The sequence below is a fragment of the Lithobates pipiens genome, unplaced genomic scaffold (genome assembly GCF_037356315.1).
Source record: "Lithobates pipiens isolate NorthernLeopardFrog02 unplaced genomic scaffold, aLitPip1_a1.2 Scaffold_19, whole genome shotgun sequence".
In the NCBI taxonomy this organism is placed as follows: Eukaryota; Metazoa; Chordata; class Amphibia; order Anura; family Ranidae; genus Lithobates; species Lithobates pipiens.
In genome coordinates, this window is record NW_027507764.1 from 223,516,814 (window position 1) to 223,528,464 (window position 11,651).

The 11,651-nt window shown below is 44.5% G+C and overlaps 1 protein-coding gene across 2 annotated transcripts in view; it reads right to left on the minus strand.

Moving 5' to 3' along the window:
• Positions 1-9,834, minus strand: part of MLH1 (mutL homolog 1) — a 172,050-nt gene extending 162,216 nt beyond the window's left edge. Inside the window, exons 1-4 of one of the 2 annotated variants that reach the window (XM_077491745.1) lie at positions 9,540-9,834; positions 6,741-6,831; positions 5,292-5,390; positions 1,068-1,141 (exon numbers count right to left, since the gene is read on the minus strand). In XM_077491745.1, the coding sequence (XP_077347871.1) occupies positions 1,068-1,141; positions 5,292-5,390; positions 6,741-6,831; positions 9,540-9,655 (380 nt within the window). In that variant the 5' untranslated portion in view covers positions 9,656-9,834. The remainder of the gene's footprint in view (positions 1-1,067; positions 1,142-5,291; positions 5,391-6,740; positions 6,832-9,539) is intronic. The other variant, XM_077491746.1, reaches the window with a different exon arrangement.
• Positions 9,835-11,651: the final 1,817 nt, after the last annotated feature.

The window sequence follows — 11,651 nt, forward strand, 5'->3', positions numbered from 1 at the left end:
CTTCAACAGTTTGGGTTAGCGACTTCCTAAAAGACACATGCAAGACTGCATGTTTTGAGTTACTTAAACTAAGTGGTTTCGCAAGTACCAATGCCAGCTAAGTAACATGCATGTTTAGAAGGAAGTCTAATGTCAGCTTACTGATTTTTTTTCTCAGGACAGGTTTCTCTAAAGTGATTGCAAACCTCAGACAAAAAACACGAACAAAGCATATCACTCTATACCAGTTTCAATCAAGAGTACTTTGTGTTATTTCTGTCCGTTGCCTCGTTCCTCTGCCATCTGCATGAGCCACTTCTGACAAGTTTTCCTGATGCCAAGAGGTAAAAAAGGAGACAGGGGAGGGAGCTCCAGCACACAGCTCGCGATTGGCAGCCTCAGCTCTGTTCCTGTGTGTGGGTGTGTGGGGGGGGGGGGGTAGCGGGGTCGTGTCCCTTCCCTCCAATCAGCTCTCACTAAGCTTTACAGAGTGCAGCTCTGCACCCCGTTTTCTGAACGCTCAGACAAGCTGTATAAATTCTGAACAGATACACATGAGAGAGGGCTACACATATAAACAGGTACAACTTTTTTTTTTTAGGATTTGTTTCATCTCTGTGTATCATCTGAGGCCAGTCACTTCACTGGGTATATGTACAGGTAAAAAAAATAAAAAAAAAAAAAAAAAAAAAAACAACACACAAACACACTATAAATTGTAATTTTCATAAACATAAACACCAAAATAAAATAAAGTTGTAACTGGGAATTATTTTCTGTAGTATTGATAATATTCCATTAGGGCTCGTGCACATGGACACATTTACCCATACAGCTTAGAAAATGGACATCACAAGTGGTCTGTACAGCTTGCCAACAGGAGCCTGTCAAAATCAATGACATCAAATTGGGGAAAAAAAAAAAAAAAAAAAGAACAAACACACAAACAAACTTGCAGTGTTTTTCCTGACTTAGTTCATCACAATGTATGGTAGCGAGTTACTGAGTGTTGTGATGTGCTGCTATACATGTGCATTGTGGAAGTGCATTGGGAACACAAGTAGCCCCAAAATTGGGTAATTTCTTACCTGTAAGCACACTTTCCATCTGCTGTCTTTGTTGTGATGGTTACATGAGCCACGTGACTTATACTTGCTAAAGCCTGTTCAAAATATGAGCAATGTCAATTAAATAAAACTGGAAGGGACTTACAATAAACACATTCAATAAACAATGTCCACCTCAGTCTCTCCTCCCTGAACATTTTTGCAGGGCTCAAGGAGATTGTGTTCTTTGTTTACAAAAGGAGCTGAGCTGCCATAATTACCCCATCTGAACTGTATTTCATTATCAGCTGCAACGAGATTTGAATGATGTCTATCCTAACAAAAGGTGTAGAAGCTGGTCTTCTTGCACTGTATGTTAATAAGGACAGACTCAAACATTGTTCAAAAATAGCTTTTAGGTTTACTGTGTGAATGGGAACACACAAATTATTATTATTTTTTTTTTTTATGGACTGCAAAAGAGGAAATACACTTAAAGCAAAGCTCCACCCAAAAGGGAAGCTCTGCTTGTTTGTTTCCTCCTCTCCTCCACTGGCACATTTGGCAGCTTTTGAGGGGGGCTGGAGGGCTCGACAGGTACCTGTCCCCACTTTTGGGAGAGCTTGCCATGGCAAGATCCCTCAGAAGTTGCCCCCCCCCCCCCCCCTTTTCCTTCCACTGCCACCGAGCCATTCAGAAAGCACAGCACACATCATTCATGTGCAATTGGGAACTGGCTGTGGAGCTGCAAGGCTTCCTGCCAGTTTCCCTTACAATGAATGGCAGAGGCAGTACTCGAGTCAATTGGAAAATTGGCTGGGGTTCCAACATCACTGGATCCCTACATCACTGGATCCCTGGACAGGTGAGCATCCTAATATTAAAAAAGTCAGCAGCTACAGTATTTGTAGCTGCTGACTTAATTATTTTTTGGGGGGGGGGGGCTGGAGCTCCTCTTTACCCACTTGCTTACTGGGCACTTAAACCCCCCTCAGTCCCAGACCAATTTTCAGCTTTCAGCGCTGATGCACTTTGAATGACAATTGCGCGGGCACTGTACCCAAATGAAATTTTTATCATTTTTTTCCCCACAAATAGAGCTTTCTTTTGGTGGTATTTAGTTACAGCTCAGAGTTTTATTTTTTGCTAAACAAAAAAAAAAGATGCAAAAAAAATAAAAAATAAATCATGTTTAATAGTTTGTTATAAAATTTTGCAAACGGGTCATTTTTCTCCTTCATTGAAGTGCGCTGATTAGGCGGCACCGATAGGCTGCACTGATGGGCACTGATGGGTACCACTGATAGATGGGACTGATGGGCACTGATATGTGGCACTGGGGTGCAGCACCTTTGAGGCAGATTGTGGGCACTGGCAGGGGATAGGTGGGCACTGGCAGGGGACTGATGTCCCGATCGCGGCCGCCGGTGATCGGGACTGATGTCCCGATCGCGGCCGCCTGTGATCGGCTTTTTTTTTTCTCCTCGCACTGACAGCGCGAGGAGGAATAATAGCCGATTACCGGCTCCGTTATATCACATGATCAGCTGTCATTGGCTGACAGCTGATCACGTGATAAGGGGTCGGGATCAACCCCTTGCACGGATCGGTGATCAGGCGAGTCTCATGGACTCGCCGATCACAGAGCGTGCCGCGCGCGCCCCTCAGGGGGCGCGCAGGCCGCTCGTGCACGGGACGACGTCAATAGACGTAGTCCCGGAAAAGGAGATCCGCGCTGTAGCCGTCATTTGGCTATAGCGTGGATCTCAAGTGGTTAAATGTATGTGCCCAATCTAATCCTCAAGGTGTTTTTGTTATATGCTGGAGATTTGAACTACTACTCATATCTTTTGGGAAATCTGTCAGTGAGTTCTTGAGCTTGAGATCCTAGGCGTTTTTTTTTTCCCCTTTAAATAGGTATTAGCAATTACATTTGATACATTAGATTTAACCCGAATTTATATGAAAACTAAGCGTTTGCTGATTATTCAAACCCGCACATACTATATACCATCCCCATAGGGTTTATCATTAGGACAACATAGAGAAGGAGGGAGGGGAAATTTAATTTGCCACTGATAGTTTTGTTTTTACTGAATGTGTATATTGAAGATCACTGTAGACCAGCCTTTTCCAACCTTTTTGCCAAGGGGGAACCCTTGAAAAAGGATTTTCTGATACCTGAAAACTTTCTAAAATTGTTAGTGTGGTATATTGGTGTAATTGGGAGGTTGGAGGGAATTTTAAATCAAAGGATAAAGAAAGGAACTTGCTTCAGGATCATGAAAGGAAAAAAAAAAAAAATAAAAAAAAAAAAAAAAATAAAAGCAATAGAGTAATAATGGCCAGAAATAAAAAGTGAAAATTGTCGTGACCCTTTACATTGGCAGGTAGTGTAGGCAATGAATCTGCTTTTGCTCTTTTCTCAAGGAACCCTAATAGCAAATGGTAGCATAATCTTAAAGTGGGAGTAAACTCTCTTGGTTGAATTTGTAACCCTTAACTATAAGGTTTACCTGTAGGTACAGTAAATATCCCCTAAATGTGCAAAATTTAGGAGATATTTACTTGGGAAGCCCCCAGGGAAGTCACCAGAGCATGCGCTCTAAAGGAAGGGCATACCCTTGCCATCCCTTATGAGCCCTGTGCTGTGAACAATGGCTCACGTGCGCATTCACGGGAGTGACATCATTGCAGCCCTTCCAATTAAAAAGGACCAGAGCCTGCCAAGCCAGAAAGAAGACTGGGGGAAGATGGAAACCCTGTCAGCAGTGACAGCATACCGCTGGAGGGCTTTGCTTTAAGGTAAGCTTCACATAATCTACCAGTATGTGATGCAAACTAGCACATTATAACATTGCCTTTTATTTCTCTACCGAGTTCACTGCCACTTTAAAGCTCCACAAAACCCTGTCTGAGAAAGGCTGCCGTAGACCATAAGGCCCCTTTCACACTGGGGCGGTTTTCAGGCGCTACAGCGTTAAAAATAGCGCCTGAAAAAAACCAGCCCATTTCACTCCAGTGTGAAAGCCGGAGGGCTTTCACACTGGAGCGGTGCACTAGCAGGACGGTGAAAAAAGTCCTGCTAGCCGCATCTTTGGAGCGGTGAAAGGAGCGGTGTATTCACCACTCCTACCCATTGAAATCAATGGGACAGCGCAGCTGCAGCGGCGCTTTGCGAGCGGTTTTAACCCTTTTTCGGCCGCTAGCAGGGGGGTTAAAACCACCCCGCTAGCGGCCGCAGACCGCCGCTAAAAATAGCGGTGCTTTACTGCCGACGCCCGCACCACCCCAGTGTGAAAGGGGCCTAAGACAAATATTTCCAAAAGCACTGCAGCCTGCACATCTGCTCTGGTAATTAAAAGGGGTTCCTATCCACATATATTTTATTTCAGGTACTTGTATAGCACTACCAATTTACGCAACACTTTGATATGAATGTATACAGTATGTAGTCACTGATCTCAAGGAGATTAAAATCTGGAGGTATTGTATGCTTTATTTTTGCATGTATTGCTCTTTAGTTCAGGTTAAAATATGGAAGGGATAAAACCCCTGTATGTTTGTTTATTTTATTGATGACGGCGACCCGTTAGGGGGCTTTTCCTTTTTTTCCCCTTACAACAAGAAGTGAGTGGAAATCTCTAAAAAGTGAGGGGTATAGGCCTCTGACAGTCATCATTGGAACAGGTGTTGTCATTTGAAAATTCACCCTCTCCTGTTCTAGCGATATCTGAAGAGTTTTGGATTCCTGATCAATATAAGTTTCTGTGATTCTGTGACATTGGTCACCTGGACAAAAAGAAGAGGGTGAATCTCCTCAGGAAGGACAGAGATAGCGATAAAAAAAAGGAACAGGGTTCTAAACCCGCGCCCCCAAATTAATCTAAAACTATCAAAAAACTATTTTGCCTCTACATACACAATATGGAGACTGCAACAGAAGATGCTGGAATACACAAAGGCAGATGGGAACATTTAAAACTCAAAAAGTTGACAGAAAGTTTTTGGGGAATTATGGCAGCGAGATCTTGCGGCTAAAAACATCCAAGGCCTTACCTTTAACTAAATTTACATTTTAAGTGGACCAAGATACCAGGTATTTTTTATTACTTAAAAAGAACAAATTTGAATAGTTTTCCACCAAGTACTAGAGACAGAAGCAGATGGAGCAAAAAATGTGTAAGGTTGGAGTTTTGCTTGAATAAAATCTACACTATGTATGTATGTATGTATGTATGCATGCATGCATGCGTTAACACTTACTTCACCACGGAAGCCATACGTGGCAATACTGGACAAGTCTTCAAATGACTGCAGTTTGCTTGTAGTAAATCTCTCACAAACTATCTCCATGTCTTCTTTCTAAAGGATAGAGATTTATTTTTTAAGAACAAAACATAAATTTTTTTCTAGACACGATAAACAAAATATCTTCTACAATATTTGGTTATACAGGTCAACTGAAACCCCCGCCAATCAAATGCCTGGCCCTGAACAGTCAAAAAAAAAAAAAAAAAAAAACAACTAGTGGGGGCTTAAAGTGGTTATAAACCCTTACAAACCACTTTGACCTACAGGTAAGCCTAGATTAAGGCTTACCTGTAGGTCCAAGCAATATCTCCTAAACCTATATGGTTTAGGAGATATTTGCCCGAAAACGGGCACCGTTGTCTACGGCGCATGCGCCATAGACAGCGGCGCGCAGGCGCACTGAGCGCGGCAGTTCCAAGAATGGAACTGCCGCATTTGTCGACTCCCGTGCGCATGCGCGGGAGTGACGTCATCGCGGCTTCGCCGAATGACAGCGGCGGAGCTGCGAGACGCCACCAGCAAGATGGATGCGGCGGACTACAGGGGACAGCGGCGACTTCGCTGGCTCCTGTGTCAGGTAAGTGACACATAATGGGCTACTATGCGATGCATAGTAGTCCATTATGCTTTACCTTTGCAGGGGAAAAAAAGAGGAAGTAAACTCATCAGGGTTTACTTCCTCTTTAATGTATACAGATACAATATGACAAATCATCTGCAAAGTGTATACAGATGAAAAACTGTCAAAAAAATGTAAACGGATGATCATAAGTTTACATCAATGTCTGTTCAGGAAGTGGACCTAAATGGATGTAAAATGAACAAATGGTCCCTTTTTGCATTGGTTGTTAGAAGCCAACACCCGCCAGCATCCCAACAACCATGACTCATCCCTGCTGTCAGGGAGGATTGAGAAAGCTTTTTTTTTTTTTTTACTTCTGTTGTCAGCAATGCCTTCCCCACTGACAGCAGGGATGAGTTACTGGCTTGTAGGACAGCGGGTGCCAGCTCCTAACAACCAATGCAAAAACGGATGCAGAAACAGACTGTTTACGGACGCTTTTAAAAAAAAAAAAAAATTAAATGTAAGCGGATGTAAGTGGATGATCATCTGTTTGCCCATAGGAATCCATGCTGTCTGTTTTTCACCCATCAATGGATGGATGAAAAATGGACATGCGGATGGTTCGTATGAAAGGGCCCTAATTGGTTATGATACATAGCCTACCCTGTAGCTTTGTAGCCAACACAAGTGTTATGCATTAATACAAAACCTGTGATGTAGTAAATGGCATTATTACTGAATATCATCATTTTTTGTTTTTTTAGAAATAACCTTTCAACAAGGCAAGAACATAGATAGGTTAACATAATTTTCCTTTACAGAACTAAAACGCTTACCCTAATTCCAGAACCATTGTCCTGAATTTGAATTAACTTCAGCCCACCTTCTTTAACAGTCACTTGAATGCTGGTTGATTTAGCATCTAAACTGTAACAGACAAGAGGCAGATACAATGGAAATTATGTGTAATAAATTAAAGATTAAACATATACTGCATCTCATATTCTTCAGTTCTGGTGAAAGTTTGCACAGCCAACGAGAATACAGCCGCGTTATTCATAGAGTTCTGTGAACGAACAGACTACAAGTACCAATACGCTCTGCAGCTAGCAGCTTGTAGTTTTCAATCAACTATGAGGGCACTGGTGAGCATATGCATAGTTTATTGAATCTTGACTAAAGTAACTACCTGGCCACAGGAGGTCAAATTTTTTTTTTTTTTTTAAGGTGAACTTATCCTTTGGGCTGCTTTCACACTGGGGCGGTATTCAGGCGTTACAGCGCTAAAAATAGCGCCTGTGTAACGCCTGAAAAAAACCGGCCCCTTTAACTCCAGTGTGAAAGCCGGAGGGCTTTCACACTGGAGCGATGCGCTGGCAGGACGGTGAAAAAAGTCCCGCTAGCCGCATCTTTGCAGCAGTGAAGGAGCGGTGTATTCACCGCTCCTACCCATTGAAATCAATGGGACACCGCGGCAATACCGCCGGCAAAGCGCCGCTGCAGCGGCGCTTTGCGGGCGGGTTTAACCCCTTTTCGGCCGCTAGCGGGGGTCAAAACCATCCCGCTAGCGCCCGCACACCGCCGCTAAAACGATGGTAAAGCGCCGCTAAAAATAGCGGCGCTTTACCGCCGACGCTGCTCCCGCCCCAGTGTGAAAGCAGCCTTAAAAAAGGTAAAAAGGTGTGCTAGAGAGACCTTGTGTATAGCAGCAGGCAATCCTGGTCAGAATTGTATTGAGGGGTGTTCATACTGTTGGGCCTCTATTACTGGGAGAGGAACGTCTGTCCTGAGAAGTCTGTACAGAGTGAACTGTACTAGTGTGCGGGGGAGAGGGGCTGATTCTGTACTGGGCCCTGCCTGTGTACTCAGAGGTCTGTAAAGGGAGGGTGTATATAGTAAACAGTCTGTGCTGGGAGGTTGGTGGAGGGTGTCTGTACCAAGGGACCTGTGAGGGGGGGGTCCGGTTGTACGGAGAGGGGAAATCGATACGCAGCCCTGACCAATATAAAATAAGTACTTTACTCCTGAAGTTCTTCCCTCAGATAGGCTATGTGGGAAAGAGCATATGGAATGGAACCATTTCTATTTGTTTAGATTATGGCACTGAGCTTTGCAGTTGTCTGTTACACTCGTGCTTGGGGCACAATCATTAAAAGAGGAGCCCCAGGCTCTCCCCATAAAATTGAAAGTCAGCAGCTACACAATACTGTAGCCTTGGTTCACATCGGTACGATTTGAAACTTCAAAACTGATGCCAAAATTGGCAGCTATTGCCGGAAATGGCACCAGTCCCCAAAAGTAATTCCTGTACTACTTTTGGTGACTTCGGGAGGCAATTTGTATAGACATTTGTGCAGGAACCCACACAGATGTCTTTCAAATCGCCCCCGAAGTCAGACTGCACTGCATTGTTCAGCTGAACTTGCACGATTGCTAATCCACAGCAATGTGAACCTAAGCTAAATATAAGGACACTTACTTGTCCAGGGATCCAGTGATGTCCTCACCTGAGCTGATTCTTCAAACAACTTCAGGCACCGGCATCTTAGGTAAGGAAGGGTTCACAATCGGTTTTCTACTATGCATGCTGAATGGTCCCACAGTCTTCTGGAACCTGTGAAGTGTCCCAGAAGGCTGCAGGGGAAGGAGATGGGGCTGAACTACCGGCTCAGATTGCTGCTTTTGGGTGAAGTTCCACAGGAAAAAAAATTGTATTTATTATAAAAAAAAAAAAAAAAAATGTAACCTTAATGCATTCTCTGCATTAAAGCGGCTGTAAAATTCATACTTGAAATATAAACAAAGCATATGCCTCTATAGTGTGTACTTTTCTCTATTCAGAGCACCACGTCACTTATCTGTTGCTTCAGTCCTTGGCTATCAGCACACCTCACTTCTCATTTTCCCTGACACCAAGAAAAAAAAAAAAAAAGTGACAAGGGAGAGACCTTCAGCAGAGTGACAGCCTCAGCTCTGTTCTTGTGTGGAGGGGTGAGTCCCTACCCTCCAATCAGCTCACCTCCCTTAGATCCGCAGGGTGTAACTTCAGCTCTCCGTGTCCTTTTTTCTGACAACTCAGACAAGCACTATAAGTTTAGGAATTTGAACAAATGTAAAGAAAGAGCTGCAGATAAACCAGTAAAACTCATGTACAATGATTTATATCATCTCTGTATCAACAGGCCAGTGACTTCTCTGGGTATATGTAATGGTTTACAACCACTACATATACGGGATCCTGCATACAACAGTAACGGTAAAACTGCTATAGGGCGATCGGCAAGTGGCGCAAGAAATATTCACCTTGTTGCTTTAAGTGAATAGGACCCGTGCACAGGATCACATATGTGCAGGTGCCCTGAAACCATGTGCAATGCATGCAGTTGCAGCACACTAATGCAGCAGGTGGTGAGATTTTGCATCATCACCTGTCAAATTTTCTCTGACACACCCACAATTTGGTGCAGGCATTGCATCCAATCGTTTTGTTTATTTTTGGTTGGGGGTTTACACCACTGGACCCAGGAATGAAGAATACATACTGGAGCTCCCAGTTATACACGATAATAATGTACAGAATCAATGGGCAGCCCCTACATGGGTGTGATATGGGCACAGACAAGAAGAGGCATTACCAGTTCTCGATCATCTCCTTGATGGCATTGGCAGGTCTCTGGATCACTTCCCCCGCTGCAATGCGATTGACCACCGTTTCTTCTAGCCGGCGGATCACACCAGCAGTGAGCGGCATGACTGCACTCGTAGTGTCAGCAGCACAGCGGATGTTTACAATGGAGGAAGCGCCGTCCCCGTCATAGACTGCACGCTGTCTATTGACACATTCCTATGCGCCGCACACTGGACTCAACACAGAAAGTTGGCGCGCTAGACCTCCAACCAAATACAGCGGACTTCCGGAATCCTAATCCAAGAGCCAATCAGCGCCTGCTATTTCCAGCAGCTGCGGCTTCATCATTTATGTAATAGAGACATTTAGTGGTTTATCGGCGGCCATTTTATTGAAGACCAAAATGCAATTTTTGACACACGGGGTTCCGTCAGATATGGCGACCCGTCAGGATTGGTCGCGGAAGTGACGTTTAGTCGCCACCATTTTGCTACACCCCGCACTCCTCCACAGTAAAGATACACGGAGAAGGGAGCAAAGGGACATCTTGTTACACCCACTGAAGCTTTGCATTTCACAGTTATTTTTATTTAATGTGATTGTAGCCGTATTAGTGCAATTGTGACAGAGAAATTTGAGTACTGTCCGTGATACTTTTTTATTTGCACTAACATACAATTTTTCAGGACAAGCTTTCGGGGTATGTCCCCTTCTTCAAGGTCAAAGCAGTACTGATTCACAAATTTTTAAAGTGGTTGTAAACCCTTACAAATCACTTTGACCTACAGGTAAGCCTAGATTAAGGCTTACCTGTAGGTCCAAGGAATATCTCCTACACGGTTTAGGAGATATTTGCCAAAATACAGGCACCGCTGCAGGCGCACTGCGCGCACAGCTGTTGACGGCGATATGCCGCGAGTGGCGGCTCCCGTGCGTATGCGCGGGAGTGACGTCATCGCGGCTTCGTCGAATGACAGTGGCGGAGCAGCGAGACCCACCGAGAAGATGGATGCGATGCATAGTAGTCCATTATGCTTTACCTTTGCAGGGAACCAAAGAGGAAGTAAACCCATCAGGGTTTACTTCCTCTTTAATCGGAATGTTAAAAAGCAAAACAGTCACAGAGGGGGGCGTAAAACTTTAGTATAATTGGTAAGGAAACCAATATCTAAATTCAGGCCATTATTTTTTGTGTCAAAAAGAATTGATAAAGAAATGATAATTATTTTTGTCACAAAAAATAATGGCCTGAATTTAGACATTGGCTTCCTTACTCTTTATCCTAAAGTTTTATGACCCCCTATGTGACTAGCATCTCCCCTCCATTCTATAGCTCTCCCTCTGGCAAACCTGCTGATCTCACAGGTTTGCTAATGTGACAGAACAGCTGTCAGGAAATGTTCCCTCCGCTGATAATATCTGTCTTTTGGCATGCAGTACTGAGGTACACCAGCAGGTGTCTCCTGGCAGTTTGGAACTGTCAGGAGAGCTTTTCCCTGCTGATGTTATGTCATATTTGGGCTGCAGTACTGGCATCCACCAGCAGATGGATCCTGGCAGTGTGGAGCAGACAGCACCTCCTGCAATCAGGTGTCACTTGAGGCCAATCACAGGCCTATAAATAGCTGGCAAGCATTCACATGTTTGCCTTGGTATTGTCCTTGTGCCCTGACCTGCTGCATGTGTTCCTGTTCCTGTTCCTGTTCCTGTTCCTGTTCCTGTTCCTGTTCCTGTTCCTGTTCCTGTTCCTGTTCCTGTTCCTGTTCCTTGTGCTGGACTGGCAGAGGGCAGGGCACACAGTGATTAGGGAGCTGGAGGGTTACGAGAGGAGGGCAGGGTAACAGTCTGGGGCACAATTGATCCCCATAGCGATGCCGCTGCCTCCCTTGGCTGGGAGGAGGGGGCGGCTCGGGCTGCTGTGGCTGACAGCCGGCAGATCATGCCGCACTCGTGGGTGTTCGTGAGCCCACTGTCAAATGCGGGAGACTCCCGCGAGTTGCGGGAGACTTGGCATGTCTGTATACATGTAAAACTTATGTAGGGAGATTTGTTTAATCTCTGTCTATCATCTGAGGCTGTTCACTTGGTATATGGAGGGTTTACAACCACTTTATGTGTT